Consider the following 17,826-nt stretch of genomic DNA (forward strand, 5'->3'; position numbering starts at 1 on the left):
TGATACTTTTCGAATCCCTAATAGTGTCCAAGCAACTGTAGCATAGCAACGCTGTACTTCCACGCAAGGATGAATCATGAACTCTTGAGTTGTATAATGGAGTGCTTTTATCTTGTGCTGTCATGGCTGACATTGGGTCAAAATGGGACCAGTTGGCTCGGCACTTTTTTTTCTGAGCTCGAAATCCTGGTGTGAGCCGACGACATTGATTTATGCATGGCGTCCATGGTGGTACTCCTGGTGTTGTTTTCTTTCCTGAAACAACCCACGCTAAAATTGATTTGCTCGCATGCATCCACTATTTGGGGTCTCGTGCTATTTGCTTTGTAATGCATGACAAGGAGAGACTTCCCTTTTCTACAATTGACCGGTTGTAAAGGGTTCAGCTACTACTACTTCCTCAATTACACTACTGCTTCCCATTTTATAACTATTACCAAAGGCAACAAAGACCGAGGAGGTGTGAACGCCCCATCAGGATCTAAAAAAAGTTATAAAAGACGCCAAGCTGGGTCATTTCAAAGAACATCAACAACCTTTTCTTTTACAATAATCATGCCAGGAAGAAGACACTTTGTATGCCTCGCTGTCCTGTTTCCTCTTTTGGCCCTTATGGCTCAAGCTAAATATGATCCGGATGCTGATGTCTTGGTGTGTGTAAAACATCAAAATTGCCGCAACATCAAATGTTGGGAGCCTTCCAAGCTTCAAGAAATTGGTATGTATGGATAGCTCCTTCTTCTGCTATAGGATGCATACGCTAATCGGCTGCCGTCATTGTAAATTCTTAGATGGTGCTGGTCGCTGCTGCTATACACAAGAGGATTACCGTGGCCAGTGCAATAAGGATGACAAATGAACGAGTGAATTGGATGACTCAAAATGTCGTAGCGTTATGGATGTCTTACTTTGGCTTGGGAATAAAGCATTTTGCATGCCACTGCTACTGCAGATGCATCATCATCGTTATCATCACCACCATGATGGTTGTTGACTTGTTTTAAAGACCGTGATACCAAAGATAGAGTTCTCTCTCTTTCCGACATCTAGTAGTAGCAATCATAGATACGCCATGGATGATGGGTGTACTGTATTCTTGATATTATACAGTGGATCCAAGAGTATTACTATATGCATGCATGTATTCTTGTTTCCAACATACTTGGTTTCAAGTCACACATGGCTGATCGAAAAGGCAGCCTTGTTGTTGAGTTGATAATAATGCGTCTCCATGGCAATGGCGGATTCATAGGATGACAGCAAAAAGAACGACTACTGCTGTGTTGGACATGTTACGCTTTGAGCTTTAAATTTCTTCTTGTTAAACGTGAAGGAAGGAGCAGGAGGAGGAGGAGGTTGGAAGGAGAGCAAAAAAAAAAGTCAAGGGACAAGGGCTGCATTGGGGTGCCGAGCAACGCGCATGTGTCAATGTTCTATGCATGATATTTCACCTTCCGCAGCATCAAGCATATAACGGATGGCTCCCATCAGGCTCCTTTCTTTTTTGTATCAATTTTTTTCTTCCTTCCTTTTTATTTTTTTTAGTCCCAATATGCGCGAGATTATCCACGTACAAGCAGGTGAGCCTTGTTTGGGTTTTATCATGGACACGCGTTGATAACCTATTATGTATGCTTTACATGCACATGCTTGCTCTTGATGCTATGCAGGCCAATGTGGTAACCAGGTGCGTCATCCTTCTTCGTGATGCTGCCTTATGGGATGATGAACTTACATATGAAGCAAATTGCATGTATATAGATTGGTCAAAAGTTTTGGGAAAACATCAGCCAAGAGCATGGCATTGATGAATCGGGCAACTATGCTGGTGACAATGACCTTCAACTTGAGCGTATCAATGTGTATTACAACGAGGGCTCTACTGGCAAATACGTACCTCGCGCAGTGCTTGTTGATCTTGAACCTGCCACCATGGATGCCATTCGATCCAGCACTTATGGCAAGTTGTTCCGACCTGATAATTTCGTGAATGCACAATCGGGTGCAGGCAACTCGTGGGCCAAGGGTTACTATACCGAGGGTGCTGAATTGGTTGAATCTGTTTTGGACATTATTCGCAAGGAGGCTGAACACACGGATTGTCTCCAAGGTTTTCAACTTGCACACTCGTTAGGTGGTGGCACCGGTTCTGGTATGGGTTCGCTTTTGCTATCCAAGATTCGTGAAGAATACCCCGATCGCATGTTGTGCACCTACTCGGTCGTACCATCCCCCAAGGTTTCTGATACCGTTGTTGAGCCCTACAATGCCGTCTTAACGGTGCATCAGCTTGTGGAGAATTGTGATGCCACTTTTTGTATCGATAACGAAGCACTCTATGATATCTGTTTCCGAACCCTCAAGCTTACCAACCCTGGTTATGGCGATCTTAATCAACTCGTCTCAGCTGTCATGTCGGGTGTCTCTACCAGCTTACGTTTCCCTGGTCAACTCAATTCGGATTTGAGAAAGCTGTTTGTCAACATGGGTGCGTATAGGGGAAAAATTGGGACCATGACGACGGGGTTGTTTCCAAGGGGATGGTTGTTGTTGGTGATGGTGGTGGTGGTGATGTGTGTATGTGTATGCGTAAATAGCAACTGACATGCGGGCGTGTTACATGTACGCACATGCGTAAATTCTAGTTCCCTTTCCTCGTTTGCACTTTTTCATGGTGGGCTTTGCGCCACTCACAGCCTTTGCATCCCAGCAATACCGCAACATCAGTGTCCCTGAACTCACGGCACAAATGTTTGATGCACGCAACATGATGGCTGCTTCAGATCCACGTCATGGTCGTTATCTCACAGTGGCTACTATTTTCAGAGGACGTCTCTCGACCAAGGAAGTTGAAAACCAAATGTTGGCTGTACAGCAAAAGAACTCGTCATACTTTGTAGAATGGATTCCAAGCAGCGTAAAGACATCCTTGTGTGACATTCCACCTATTGGACTCAAGATGTCGGGTACTTTTATCGGCAACAGCACAGCTATCCAAGAGTTGTTCAAGCGTGTCAATGAGCAATTCACGGCCATGTTTAGACGCAAGGCTTTCATGCATTGGTACACTGGTGAAGGCATGGATGAGATGGAATTCACTGAAGCTGAATCCAACATGAATGACCTCGTGTCCGAGTAAGTACTACTATCATGCATGTGGGGGAAAAAGATAAAAAAAGGGGGGCCCTTGAAAGCTATCTTGCATTAGTCCTGTACTTTTAAAGCTTGTGTATATATGATCCGCCACTTTTAACCGATATCCTTTTTCCCATAGATATCAACAATACCAGGAAGCAACCATTGAAGAAGAAGGCATGGAGGAAGATGAAGATTACCTTGAGGAAGATGATGATGTGCCATTGGATGAGTAAATGCTTTCAAAGAAGACGATTAATAAAGTTTGGAGACGGCACCAACTTGTTCAAACATGCATTCATGCATATCGCTATGTACATTGCTGTATTGAGAATGTGCTATACAACAGCGCAAGTATCCACATTCGAAGCAAGTGCCACTTTTCGCAAATCAGATTTCTGCAGCAGCAGCAGCAGCACACGGAGTAAGTTACCCGAGTCATCCGTATTGACATCATGTGCAACCTCGTCGCAGTTGCTGCTGGTGCCCGCATATGTGGATCTGTAAGTAGAGCATAGCAATTTAAGGCGTATGATGGTACACGCATATCGTTTTACGTCAATGTAGATGGTAGTACAAATTCATCGATTCATCTATCCCAAACATGATGGTCATGGGAAAAAAGATCAAGCGACGCGCGCACGTTGTAGAGAGTGGAAGAGGAAATAAGCGTGATCAAATTGACGTGCAGCAAAGGCCTTACACGACAACAACGCGGTGGCTGCTGCTGCTGCTGTCAATCCAATGAGCACATGACCTTGTTGCATTTGTCGTGCATAATATCATTGTTAGCCACGTTCAAAGTAAGACTTTTATTATTGTATTGAGATTGTAATTACTACTACAACAACAAAGAATATTGGAAAGGTGTTCCCCGCTGATGATGATGGTGCTCATGGATCCTGCTGCTGCCTCTGTTATCGAATTTTCATATTATTACAGTGCACATGTACCACATTGCTGCATTATTGATCTTACCGCGTGTGCTATCTCCCGAGCTGGCAATCCTCATTCATTGAAGAAAATGATTAATAATGCTCTTCTGCTACTACTACTGTACTGGTGATGTCGTAACGCATTACATGGACGCAAGGCAATCACTCATCTTTGCGTACCTATTACCGGGTATCCATGTGTATGACGAGTGGTATATGGGATCTAATCTTTACAGCGTAACAACAACACCAAGCACCTTGAACTTGGAGCTTGAATACGATAATTCGGCATGATGAGATATGGCTGATGAGTGTTACACAAGCCAAGATGTGTGTGCGAAAGATCAAAGGATACACCAAACGATACAAAGTTTGTCATAAGATATGGGTGCGTGTCGAGTACGATAAGGAATAATGCCATTGATTCGGGTGATAATGGAGTTTAAAGTGGGAACCATTTTCATGGATGATGCATAAACAGGAGAGGGAAAACGACGAGCGAAACGATCTATTTGAATGGGCCCGTGATCAGGTGTGTCACGAGTTACACCATTGTTGTGTGTTTCTCATGCTCTCTCTCGCTCTCTTTTTACGCGCACATTGATTTACTACGTCATTGCCTTTCTCTCTTCCTCTTTTTCTTTGTCCTTTTCTTTGTGCTTGCCCATTGACTACTGACAATGTATAATGTCCAGCTGCAGCACCCTTCTTTTAGTCCTCAACAACAGCAACAACAACAACAGCAGCAGCAGCATCCTCAAACACATGCGACACAACAAAACCAACAATCCCAATCGCAAGTACAGCACCGTCAACAAGCCGATGTAAATGCCGTTGCAGCAGCTGTAGCTATGGGAAGTGAACAGAAAGCGTTTCCGTCGCCGCTCACAACTTCGTCCCTTGATTCACCTCCTCACCCACATCAAAAAATGAACCTTCAACAACAACAACAACAACAGTTACCTATGAACACCAATGCTCCAGCTTCACCTAAACCATATCCATCCACTGCTTCTCGATCATACACACTACAACAACATCATCAACAACAGAGTCAACCACCTTATAACACACCTACACCGAGTTTCACTCAACCACCAGTATCATCCATGCCTGGATCATCATCATCATCATCACAAGAACGCAGTAGCAAAGACATGTATTATGCATCTCAAGATCACAAGCAATGGTCAGCACCACCGCCACCACCACCAACATCATCTTCATCATCATCATCTCAAGTACCAACATCTTCATGCATGTATGGTAACAAACAATCGGATACATCCATGGTATCACCAACCAGTACAAGTAGCTTTGATGAAGAAATGCAACAACGAAAGTAAGTTGTGTTGTGTGTGAATGAACCGGGATCATTGGGAAATGGACTAAGCCGAATGTTATATAATAGTATGCAGCAATTGTTTGAAAAGAAACGACGACGACGTGAATCGCATAACGCTGTTGAACGACGACGACGAGACAATATCAATGATCGCATCAATGAACTGGCTACCCTCCTTCCTGATCGAGATGCCAACAAAGCCAACAAAGGTACCATCTTAAGAAAGTCGGTGGACCATATCCGATTGTTGCACGATAAACTTGGCGAATATCAGCAGCGTATACAAGAACTGGAATCCATGTTGACTGTATATCGTGTACGAGGAGGTGATGGCAGCGGTGGGGATGCTCAAGGAGGAGGAACCAATGCCAATCTCGGTCAACAACAACAACAAGTCATGATGCCACCACCACCACCACCACCTACAGGACACCCATTGGATTTAGGTGATATGCCTCCACATCTTGGTACACCACACGATCCATTTAGGCGTGATGGATGATGATAGACAATCCCCTTTTTTTCCTCCCACAATGTGCTTTTTTCTCTCTCTCTCTCTCTCTCTCTCTTTTGCTTATTACGACATCATTCATATGCCCTCCCCCCTTGTTGTCTATACCATGTCTCACCTTTATACATATATTACGTGTTTGTATCTTTAGCTACACTCACTCTTCTTCTCTCATTCACTCACACGTTCATTTTGTATTTGTTTGCGTGCTTGATTGGTGGTGGTGTCCCATGTGTGTGTGTGTGTGTGTATTGCGTTTTACATTCGGTTTCTGACCAAGGTACTAGCCTTTTTTGTTCGTTTGACTATATAATAATGATGGTGGTGTGGAGAGCTTTTGAACCAGAAATTGGGGAATGATATGTATACGTTTGTCTCTTGTTTCTTGAACATTCTTCATGATCCATCCAACAATTGGAACAATAAACGAGACTTACCTTTATGATAATGTTGCAATGATGGTGACCTGGACCGGGATTAGATGTCTAATAAAGGAGAGAGCTATGTAAGGTTCGATGAGATTCATCGATTGACATGATCAAGATCCTCGCCATGTACATATACACTGGCCCCCTATTCAAAATCCCTACCCACCAGATGGCGCATCACCATCATGCCCTCACTCCCAAACGATGCCATCATGTACATGCTTGCCATGATATTACTACGTATACTATGAGGCGCAGCGATGCGGGAAAATGGGTTGCCGCGGGTTTGGTACTTGTGCAACACACACGGAACAGCGCCGATCTTACGTATTATTCTTGCCAATTGCCATTTACTCATGTTGTTATGCCTGCCTTCATGTAGGATAATTGTTTGTTTACAATATCATGCATACAATGGGAACCCAATAAACTTTACTCTTTAAAACCCCCTGAGCCATAACTCCATGCATGTGTACATGTGCCTGTGTGGTCGAAAGCGAGAATTGACATCATGGTATTTACTCGATATATAGGTATGGTATGATGTGTGTATACTACATGAGATAGAAGAAGGAGGTGATTATATATGTACAAGGGTATTTACATCGAATGGTGGCATCATCATCATCTTATTCAATGATGGTGCAGCTTGAAATGTGTGCAACCGAAGCATGTGAAAAGCACAAAGGGTGGGGGATTATGAAACGAAACGCACATCAAGCGAAGTAGGTGCTAATGATGGTGTCAATGGGGTGGTCGTCTTGCTATCATCGCTTCTCGCCTTTTGGTGTTTAATGTCGTCCTCGTGTTCCTGATCGTCGTCCTCAGCTGTGATCGCGTAAGAGACCGCTTTCAAGATCAATAATAAAAAGATGATGCTGTATAACAACTCCATGAATAGTAGCAGTAAAAGGAAGAAAAAGAGAGACAGAGGAGGGAGGAAAACGCAAATCAAATCGCTTTTATAGTAGCAAAAGAGGAAAATCATATCACATGCCCTTTTTATCAAATGGCCGTTTTTTTCTCCTAATCCTGAGACAGTTCTTTATAGGGATATTCTACAAGGAAAACCCAAAGTTGTCAAACAAACGAAATCAGGATACAATCTTGATGATGGGTCACTTACCAAGTGTGCTATCTTTTCTTCTCCAAAGCTTCTTTTTCCTCTTTTGAACAACATGCTCAGCCCATACATCCACACAATGCTTCTTTTTGAATTTGCGAATGAAGGTAGGATCCCTAGTAGTAATACAATGTCAGTATCGAGATCATACAAAAAGAGAAAAAGGTACCCTTACCATAGCTCAGACGCAATACCCAAATCCTTGCAGCACCGCATCAATGCATTACTCTTACATCCTTCTGACGCTGTTGGGAGACCTGTGATATCGAAAAAGTCTTGTTCACCTCTAGCTTGAGATACGAATCTACATTCCTATTGTCAGCCCTTCCTTCCCTTTTTGCCATCCTCCCTAACGAGCACACACACACACAAAGTACCTTCCATGACAAACGAGTGCATATTCTCGAGAAATGTTCTTCTTGTTGATGGAATGATCGCCACGTGGTGCAAGACCCCAACCTAATAGCACGTATGAATACCCTTTATCTATATCCACAAACATTGAGACTTACCACCAGGTCCAAAGGCTCTGTTTAAGATACGGCGATATTTGATTTCTGGGAGGTACAACAAACCATCTGCATAATAATTGTTGTAAGTCATCTTGTTGTTGCACCATCATTGTTTCCCTAATGTACCTGGTGTGATCTCAACATCTTCAGGGGCGATAGGTTCCTGGAGCACGTCAGCAATCTCTCGTGGAAAAGGTTGTGTGGATAGGCCATGGAAAGACCGTGACCAGTCTTGGGCACTGGAAGCCTCCTGAAACGGCTGATCGAACGAATCGCTTGCAGGAAAAGGACCCACATTGTTGTCGACAAGTTCCTTGGCAGCTGCCATGGTCGCACTGTCCACCTTGGCGGCTTGAATGTCTTCTTTTTTGATGCTGTCGTCTTTTTTCGCCGATGTCTTTGGGCTGATTCGGACGGTCCGGGTGGTTGAAACGAACGATCGCTGCTCATGACATGTCAATGGTGCTTCACGTTTGACTTTGGATAATCGACTCACGCGTGATACGTTTTGAAGCGTAAACCGTCGAAGCATAACGTATGTCGAGAGGGAGAGAAAGAGAGAGAGTATACAACAAAGAAATGGCTGCGCGCACGTCAACTCAAAAGCATCATTTTCAGCGGAGCTTGGGCCAAATTCCTGCTGCTGCTGCTCTTTGTACGGTGACAACGACATTGGTGGATGACAGTTGCTATGGAAACCCTTTGTGATTGAATGCTTTTCGGTTACGTTTGGTCATAGCTTAATGTTCTAAATGACTTTATGGACCATCTCCTTTCATCCTTTTTGCAAATATGGTATGCTCTTTCTATACCCATTCAATCATGTTGAAGAAGGATGAATAAATCGACAACGTTTGGCATCATGCGAATAACGTCATCTATGCTAATGTACATCAATGAATGTTGGCATCATAATGCTGAGGTCTTAATGTTGCGAGCGAGGCCAAATTTGGCAATTTGGTAGACTAAGGTACCTATTCCAACATTGACGTATGTCTAGTGTACAAGGAAAGGTCAATTTTACATGACCCATCTACATTAAATGGGCATATTGTTCTTGAATACATTCAATGGATCAGCTTTATAAAGAGGGAAGAATGAGCCATCATCAGCAACAACAAAGAGGGCTGTCAAAGCGGGGAGGAGGGGGAGGCGACACATACAATTCCTAGGTTGAGTTTCCACGCCCTCACTTCTCTATCACCGACACCACCACCACACACCACCACCTTCATAATGAACAACCCCAATGCACCCAATCAGCCGAATCAGAATGCGCACAAGTACTTTCAACCTCACATGGCGCATAACGCAAAGCAGTTACAGTTCATTCGCTCGTGTTTTGCAGCCATAGCCGGATCAGCAGCAGGCATTCTTGGATTGACGAATTGGAATGGCTTTTTGTTTTACGCACTCTCTTGGACTATCCTTGCCAGTTTATTGTTGCTCATCAAGTGCCAAAGTCAACCAGGGCTTTACTTCATCAATGGTTGGCGTGAACTTGTCGTGGATGGTGCTTTGAATGGTCTCTTATCATATATCTTATTCCATACCTTCTTATACGGTCTTGTCCACTTGTATCAATGATTCTAATAAACCCGGTCAATCGACATCTATAGCAAGACAACATATGCTAGATTGTTTACAGTATCATAGGAAGATGATAGGGCATTGGTATTCATCCATCCAATCAGCGTGTATGTAACGCAAGAATAAAGAAGATCACATCAAAAGACGTGTTTGACAGTGACGAATGATGTGCTGCGTGGACATCCTTGAATCTTTTCATGTAATTGGCGTCTATTACATAAGGGTGATTGGGGGCTCGAGTCATGCAAGTTCTGGAGACCTTGGTCACCATGATCATTGATGACTAGTTGCTGCTGCATGATTGAACACGCATCCAAATCAAGTATCGAACCTTATCTTTTACGCGTAGTACTCATGTCCCTCTCTCTCTTTCTAATAATGACTTATCCTAGAATGATCTTTTGCAATCAGGGAGAAGAACGATGCGGTACCCACGTGTGTCCAAATCTCCCACACACCTTTTAATATCTTAATTCCGTTACATGATGATGATGGTTGTGGGAAACTCCATGCGATAAAGAGGAAAAAGACCAAGTGCGTGTGTTTCTGCAACCTGGTAATGCATCCATCATCATTCGTACTGCAAATAGCGGGAAAATTCAAAAAAGTCAAATGACAGTGTTTATGCATATGACGACCATTATCATCGTTTGTTATTTCCTTGTCTGTGTTATGGACCGCCACTAAAACCCCAATCACTGTCGATCCAAAAGCTTTTTTAAACTTTTGACTTTGCCAAAGATGGGCATGGACCACATCGCTCTATTTTCAAGCTAACGCCACATAAACACCCAAGCACGATTCAATCCTTTCCCATCTCTCCATATTTCAATTTCTCATCGGCCCGAATTTGACAACCGTCATATCATACAGTAAAGGCGTAATCCATTTCTTTGGGTTCATCATGCACAACAATATACAATGTGGAGCGTCTATGTATACTGTACAAGGTGGCACACACAAGAGGCTCCTCGCTTGGCATGTGTAATGAAATCAATTTCATTGCCAGTCCTACTACTACATAGATCTCTTTAGAGATAGGGATATCAAAATAAAAAAAGAGCGAGATATCGATCATGATAATGATGATGGCCTTATGATGATTCATCGATGTGTTCTTTTGCATATCTTCATCTTGACCATTGATCCCAATCCCGGTAGCACGGCAATGGGTTCTGGACTCAATTTTATATATATAATCTATTATCTATATCCACTTGGATGGCCGGCTACTGCCTAAAGAAATCATGTCTTTGTTTCACATTCTCTCTTCTATCTCGCTCTCATCATCATCATCATCATCACACAACAATCGTATCACTCTTGCCTCTCTCTCTCTCTCATTCTCTTTCTCTTGTTCCGCATCCGTAGTACAGAGGTGACAATAGCATCATTATCAGCACACACACACACACACACACACACTTCAAGTAGCAAGGGGCATGGACCTGATAAAGTATATTCCGATTTGTGTCCTTGGAATCGATCCTGAAGAAACGTGGTGGAAAATGTGGCGGAGTTGACTGTGTCAGAAGAAAGAGGGCAAATGATCCCCATCCCTTGTGTAAAGGAACGCCTTGAACCAAGTATTCGGGCATTTTCATTATTTGACGGGTCGGCGTGCATCAATCATTTTACATGTGATAGCAAATGAATTCGTGCAGTGACCAACGAGTGAGGTAAATCAGCACTTGGTTGGAAGGGGGATAAAAAACGTGGCCCTAAGCGTTACACTTGGACCGTGTGAGAAAAGGGAAAGAGCAAAAAGTGAAGGACAACGGATTTGGCTATGAAAGGATAATGCTTGATGGAGTAAGTTTGCAGTGGGGCACGTGTGTATGTGCGCAGGTGTTGGTGGCGACGAACACAAGTCCTATTGACAAAGTTTTTATCTAGTGTGGAGCTTAATACTAAAGCTTTGGTCCCCCACACATACACTCACAAATGGAATGGGGGAACGAGGAGGCGTGTTCGATGCAAATGATAGGTTGTTCTTCAATGCAGATGGGAATCCAAGCACACTTTAACGTTTTACCCCAATACGAAAAGACAAATAAAGAAGATGCATCTTCCATCACCACCGCAGCTTTCCCTCTAAAAGATAGTCAAAAGTTACAAACATCTTTCCAAAGAAGGGTAGTACAGATTGGGCCACAAAAAAAATATCGGGTTCCCCTGCGAACAGACCAACATTTACTTTGTCCGCCCGCGCATCTACACACGGACATCTACATCCGCACAAAACGCACGTCCATACTATCATCAAGCGATCATCCTACATACTCAACATGATGTTTCTAACAAATTTGGCTTCCCAAACACACACACATACACACATCCACGGAGGCAAGGAGATAATATTTGTGTAAACGATAGGTGGGCCGTGTGTGAGTGTGTGTGTGTATGTGTATGTGCTTCCGCCCATCTTACTTTATGTTTTGTAACCCCGTTCACTGATAACATCCTACTCTCTCTCTCTCGCTCTCTCTCTTTTTCTCGCTACCTCCCTCCAATGGTAATTATAGATACCCGTCACTTTTTTTTGTTTCCATCGCTCATTCGCATATAAACGTCGGCAATCATCTTGATTCAAATCACCCACACACCTTCTTTCATTCTCCCCTTTTTCTCTTTACCTGCTTTTCGCATGATGGATCATCATCATCATCATCATCAACTACCACAATCTTCACCATTGTCGAACACTGGTATGCCACCCATGTGCCATGTGTTTGGAGACAATCAGGATATCATGCCGAGCAATGCCTTGTTTATCCCAGACTTTGGCAAAGCACCCAGCTCGCTGGTAAATGCTTCGTTGCATGAGAATAGCAACCACAACAGCAATAGCGCATACATGAACACCACCACGTCACCTTTATCATCCTCATCATGCCCAAGAGACGATATCTCAACACCTGCATGTGGGTCGCCAATCTCGCAGTATGACGACAACAATAGCAGCGAAGAGTCCCAACAGGCTTGTACCTCGTGGATTGGTGGCAACGACAACAACAGTCATCATCATGCTGTTCTATCACGACATTCTTCTTTTTCTCTTGTAATGCACAATTTCTATTGATTGCCGTATAACCGTATGGTGGGCATTTACTAAGCTATGGTGCCATTCTTTTTTTTATTTTCTGCTTTTGGCATGCAGGATCATCGCTATCAGTCGACCCCATCTTCGAATGTTCCTTTATCCGGCAACGTGGGTTTATACTCGACTCCATGCTCATTCCCAAACAACAATAGGTATATCATCCACAGCATTTACTTTTAATTTTCTATACTTTTACTCATACAAAGTGTGGTCAACCACCTACTAGTGCATCCTCACCGTTACTCGGTGGAACACAAGTACAACCAGCTAGCGAAGGGTAAGACAAGCAAAACAACCCATACCTTTTATATGCTTCTTGTTAATGCGATTATAAAAAAAGATTACAGATTCGAGTCGTGGGTGCTCCCGATAAATCGCGAGTGGAAACGCAAGCCCGTTTATGCATTCAATTGCTAACGAGCAGTGGCACCAAAGTATCTAATTGGTCCTATCTCAAGCTTCCTGAACGATTGCTTTCTCGATCTCGTTTAAAGCGCGCTATCCAACAACAACAACAACAGCGTGTATCCACGGCAACACCGCCATCATCACCCGAAGGGGTCAATGGCATTTTATTATCAGACGAATCGCAAGTTCTTCATTTAGACGCTCGAGTAGTGTGTGCCACCCAACGTGAACAACCGGTGTATGTGTGTCCTGCTTGTATCCAGCGTGAACGTAAAAGAGCCGAGCGTTCAAAGACAGGGAATAGCCAAAACTCTCGACGACTACTTGACATTCCAGAACAGGATCGCATCTTGCTCTTCAATTGTGGTCCCATGGTGAATTTCACTTCTGGCGATGCTATTCTACCAACGCGGATTGCGTGTTATTGCCGTCACCATAACGAAAAGGTTGGCTTCAAGTAAGTAGAATTGCACGTGTTGCATGCATAATTGATGACTGAACGAGGGTTACGATAGGATTGAATTTACAATGCGGGATCACAAAGGGAACGTGATTGCTACGGGTCTTTCACCGCCGATCCTTATCACGGATGATCACAAGAGTACTCGTCAGAAAAAAGGAAACGCATCGACCACCACCAGCACTTGCATACAACCACAAAGAAAGCGTACAAGGTTATCTTCTATGGATGATGAACCCACTTCAACCAACAAGTCTCCCCGTTTACAACATCCCTCCACTACCACTACTACTACTACTACCCCTCCACTCACTTCATCATCACGTCCTGGTTCCTTATCTCCTTTACCATTGCTTGCTGATTCTCAGCTACTATCTTCAGCCCCATCTTCAGCACTACCAACACCTTGTGACGAGCGTCGTCTCTCTTCACTATTCGATACAACAAGCTGCTGCAATGATACTCCATCCACAATGTTACCCATAACAACAACAACATCCACCACACAGCCACATTCACATCCACTCGAGCATCCCAATCAATCCATACCCTCTACTCCCACGGCAACAGCTGTAGTACCATCCTCTTACATATCACCTAGCCTTCTTCATCATCCTCATCATCCTCATCATCATCATCCCCATCATCATCAACCAACCAAGCCCACACCCCAATTGGATCGATTAGTACCTGCTCATGGTTCCACTTATGGTGGCAGTGAAGTGACCATCCTTGGCTCTGGATTCTACCGTGGTATCACATGCCTATTTGGAGAACATGCTGCTACAACCATTTATTGGAACCCGAATACACTCGTTTGCATTCTCCCACCAGCAGTCCAACCTGGGCCAGTGGTCGTGTCCTTTAAAGAACATTCAGTGGTCCTTGATCGATCAACATCCAATGCTCTCACACAACCATTATCGGATAACACCAGCAACAAACAAGTGCCTATTTTCACTTATCAAGATACAAACGACAATGCGCTTCTTGAACTTGCACTGCAAGTCGTTGGTCTCAAGTCTACTGGAAAGCTACAAGACGCTAAAAAGATCGCCATGCAAATTGTACAACAAGCAGGTGATCCTATCTTTTTGACACCATCCTCATCATCATCCCACTCCTCGCAGCAGCATCTTTGAAATTTTCTCTCCTTATGACAGCCAATCCTTTTCATCATCAAGCGGCTCTCTCCCACACACACACACACGCAAACACATCTCATCATCACATCAACATCAGCATCATCTCTTTTTCATTCAACCCCGTATTTGTCTGTTCCCACATTCGTTTTCCTTTTTTCGGCAACAAAAATAATATTGCTCTTTGTTTAGTCTTGCATTTCCTTGTATGTTCTTTCACTGCATTAAGCCCCATTATCCTCACCCAATGCATCCATCCCACTTGAAAATAAAATAAAGTCTTGAGAGAGAAAAGAAAAACCGCATAGAATCACATCATTGTCTGTGTATCCATGCACAAGGACAAGGGGCCAGTGCACCCAGAATCTCGGGCTTACACAAGGACGAAGATTCGGTTACACAAAAGGGGCCCTCGTTTCTCCAAACGATAACTTCCAAAACAGGCCTTTCACTATTACAGCGCTTTGGGTTGGATCATACGAATAAAAAAATGAGTGGGGCTATGCCAACTTGTAAAGCCTCAATTTTTGCAAAGGTCGATTCAGCATATGGACACAACCTGGGAACTGCTATATCACCGCCCCCTTTATGTAGTATCTTTATCGTTACAAGGCAACATCGAGTAGACTCTTAAGCGCAAACTCACGCAAACCACGTCTTTGAATTTGAGCATGGCAAATGATGGACCTTGTCACTTCGTTTATCTTGGATACTGATTCACATGATGCATAGACATTCAATCTATCAACTCATCGCCATTCCCATCAAGCGTTTTATATAAACCCTTTCATCCTCGTTGTGGTCACGTAAATACCCATGCCCACCATGCACATATATAAGAATGTTGTCATCCACTACACTCCTACCATTTCTTTCGTCTGCCATATCACTCTTTGTTTGAAAATGAAAAACGAGGCTCCATCCAATTGCCTTATCAATCCTTGTATCAACAACAGCACGACTCACGTGCTCAAAGCCTAAGGAGTATGCCATGGTGGGTGGTCCTCTTTGTGAACGATCCATGTACCCCTATTTGTGATGGCCTTAGCGTTTCATTGTTGTCCTACTTTCATGGTCATTGTTGCCATTAAGATATACATGACACGATCCACAGGAAATGTAAAAAGAGCAAATCGAACCTTATGCATAATAAAACCTCTTCGGAAGGACTCTAATGCCGACAAAGCACCTGTGCAAACAAACAAAGCCTTCTAAGCTAGGAGAATGGCCCAATTTGTACTACCTGCTGGTGCACAAGCCATTTATTCACCCTTGAATGTGAACACAAACATGAAAAAAGATCCTTGCTTGACATTCAATTTCTATCACGATATTTTCCTTACTCTTGCGATTCCATAATGTCATACAATCAACATCACTACTATCATCACTAGGAGGAACAATGAGAACATCTAGATGCTTGATATATATTTGTTGGCACAATTCTAGAATTGGTGTGTGGGAGAGGATACAAATGGTAGCGAATAAATGGAAAATGAGAGCATAATGTAACAAGGTTATTATGCATAACCAACCGATAGGTCATTGAGAGCCACACAAACAGCAGCTTTGTGGTGTCCATTGTATTGTCGAATCGTCTCACCTTGTGCGAGTTCCCATAGTCGTGCTACGTGATCCGAAGATGCTACAAGGATCGTGGTAGAGGTAAGTATACCTTAGCACATGTATAACTTGTAAGCAGGGATCATTTACCAGTGACAACATAAGCTGAATCTGCCGAAAACGCACAATCCCACACCCATCGTTGATGTCCTGTCAGGGTCATTTGCAACTTGAAATTCTGTTCAGTGTTCCATATCTTCACTGTCTTATCCGCCGAACAGGTGGCCAGCAATCTAATGTAAACGTTTCAATACCCAGCATTGTGTGTGCGTGTGTCTACATGCAACATGTGTCACGTACTTTGTGTCGGGGCTCAGTACGCAACGCAAAATGTAATCATTGTGAGCAGAGAACTTGGTGACAGGAGCGATTTCGGCACAATCAGAGGAGGTATTTGTCATACGCCATACATAGACATTGCCCTTTTTTCATGTCAATCCATGGCCATTGTTGTCATCCATCGTTTCTTTTTTCTCATCACTCACTTTGTTGTTGGCTGCCACCATCATGGAACCATCGGAAGCAACACTCACTGAACGCATCGGAACGCCTTCTTCAGGCACCTATAATTTCCATGAACAATGAATATCCAAATATAACCCCTATCCATCCATTTTTCACATACTTACCAATTCATGCGTACAAGCATGAGCTGCAAGATCCCATATTTTAACACTGCCATTTTGATCACAGGTCACCAATTCGCCTTGATTAGCATGCATCACAGCATCATTGATAGGTGCACCGTTGCTGAAGTTTCTTGTCAATACGGGATTGTTGCCTGATCTACACATAGATAAAAACCACATCCCATCCCATGTTATCGACGGCTTGACTATGGATCATCATGCACCTACCGAGTATCCCAAATCTTTAGCTGCCCATCTTCACTTGCTGTAAACATCCAACGACCTTCCCCATGGAAACCAGTTGCTGTGATATTGCCTGTGTGGTCTCCAAAGACAACAAACTATAGGAAACGGAGATCATGGTTATCCCACCTTGACTCCCATATTTCATGCAATGGATTCGATACTTACTGGATTCTCATTTGGGCTATTCACGTCGTATAACCTTACAGAGTGATTGCCTATAGAAAACTTTAGCGCGCGTGTCGGTGCCAAGAGAGCTCCCTGACAGTACCTGCAGCCGCCAGCGTAGTCTTGTCAGGTGAAATGCATAACCGATTGACTTGCTGTTCCCTCCAAAAGCACATCGGTAAGTGTGATTGCGATCAATGCCAAAAGGGGGTTGCTGATGACCTACCGAGTCTGGGTGTTTGATAGTACGCGAACAAATACCACTCAATGCTTCCCAAAAACGAATGGTGTTGTCGTAGCCTGCTGTAACAAGGATGACCGAATGGCTGTCGTTTTGTAATGGAGGTTGCTGCTGCTGCTGCTGTTGCTGCTGTTGCTGTTGCTGTAATTGAGCATAGTATTCTTGTTGACCTTGTTGCTGATCGTAGTGCTGGGCATTGGAGTTATTGCCACCGTTGGCCATGTCGTGTG

At 43.6% G+C, this 17,826-nt stretch overlaps 6 protein-coding genes across 6 annotated transcripts; 4 read left to right on the forward strand and 2 right to left on the reverse strand.

Annotated features, from left to right (window-relative positions):
* Positions 1 to 1,552: 1,552 nt before the first annotated feature.
* Positions 1,553 to 3,371, forward strand: O0I10_002840 (tubulin beta-3 chain; the record flags this gene model as incomplete). Its single annotated transcript, XM_058482918.1, has 5 exons — positions 1,553 to 1,580; positions 1,671 to 1,687; positions 1,762 to 2,488; positions 2,646 to 3,135; positions 3,275 to 3,371. The coding sequence occupies 5 exons, from the start codon at positions 1,553 to 1,555 to the stop codon at positions 3,369 to 3,371; spliced, it is 1,359 nt and encodes a 452-aa protein (XP_058346485.1).
* Positions 3,372 to 4,750: 1,379 nt separating this feature from the next.
* O0I10_002841 (uncharacterized protein) lies at positions 4,751 to 5,917 on the forward strand (the record flags this gene model as incomplete). The annotated part of the gene is made up of 2 exons (XM_058482919.1): positions 4,751 to 5,412; positions 5,482 to 5,917. The coding sequence occupies 2 exons, from the start codon at positions 4,751 to 4,753 to the stop codon at positions 5,915 to 5,917; spliced, it is 1,098 nt and encodes a 365-aa protein (XP_058346486.1).
* Positions 5,918 to 7,380: 1,463 nt separating this feature from the next.
* On the reverse strand, positions 7,381 to 8,521 carry O0I10_002842 (uncharacterized protein; the record flags this gene model as incomplete). The annotated part of the gene is made up of 6 exons (XM_058482920.1): positions 7,381 to 7,412; positions 7,481 to 7,593; positions 7,653 to 7,781; positions 7,855 to 7,936; positions 7,990 to 8,055; positions 8,116 to 8,521. The coding sequence occupies 6 exons, from the start codon at positions 8,519 to 8,521 to the stop codon at positions 7,381 to 7,383; spliced, it is 828 nt and encodes a 275-aa protein (XP_058346487.1).
* Positions 8,522 to 9,225: 704 nt separating this feature from the next.
* On the forward strand, positions 9,226 to 9,576 carry O0I10_002843 (uncharacterized protein; the record flags this gene model as incomplete). Its single annotated transcript, XM_058482921.1, has 1 exon — positions 9,226 to 9,576. One exon carries the CDS (start codon positions 9,226 to 9,228, stop codon positions 9,574 to 9,576), a length of 351 nt encoding a protein of 116 aa, XP_058346488.1.
* A 3,157-nt stretch (positions 9,577 to 12,733) lies between these two features.
* Positions 12,734 to 14,692, forward strand: O0I10_002844 (uncharacterized protein; the record flags this gene model as incomplete). The annotated part of the gene is made up of 4 exons (XM_058482922.1): positions 12,734 to 12,834; positions 12,909 to 12,959; positions 13,023 to 13,547; positions 13,606 to 14,692. The coding sequence occupies 4 exons, from the start codon at positions 12,734 to 12,736 to the stop codon at positions 14,690 to 14,692; spliced, it is 1,764 nt and encodes a 587-aa protein (XP_058346489.1).
* Positions 14,693 to 16,212: 1,520 nt separating this feature from the next.
* Positions 16,213 to 17,818, reverse strand: O0I10_002845 (uncharacterized protein; the record flags this gene model as incomplete). Its single annotated transcript, XM_058482923.1, has 9 exons — positions 16,213 to 16,337; positions 16,406 to 16,548; positions 16,616 to 16,737; positions 16,801 to 16,878; positions 16,945 to 17,101; positions 17,173 to 17,285; positions 17,356 to 17,405; positions 17,459 to 17,510; positions 17,582 to 17,818. 9 exons carry the CDS (start codon positions 17,816 to 17,818, stop codon positions 16,213 to 16,215), a joined length of 1,077 nt encoding a protein of 358 aa, XP_058346490.1.
* Between the last annotated feature and the right edge of the window lie 8 nt (positions 17,819 to 17,826).

The sequence above is a fragment of the Lichtheimia ornata genome (genome assembly GCF_029851405.1).
Source record: "Lichtheimia ornata isolate CBS 291.66 chromosome Unknown scaffold00008, whole genome shotgun sequence".
Classification (NCBI taxonomy): domain Eukaryota; kingdom Fungi; phylum Mucoromycota; class Mucoromycetes; order Mucorales; family Lichtheimiaceae; genus Lichtheimia; species Lichtheimia ornata.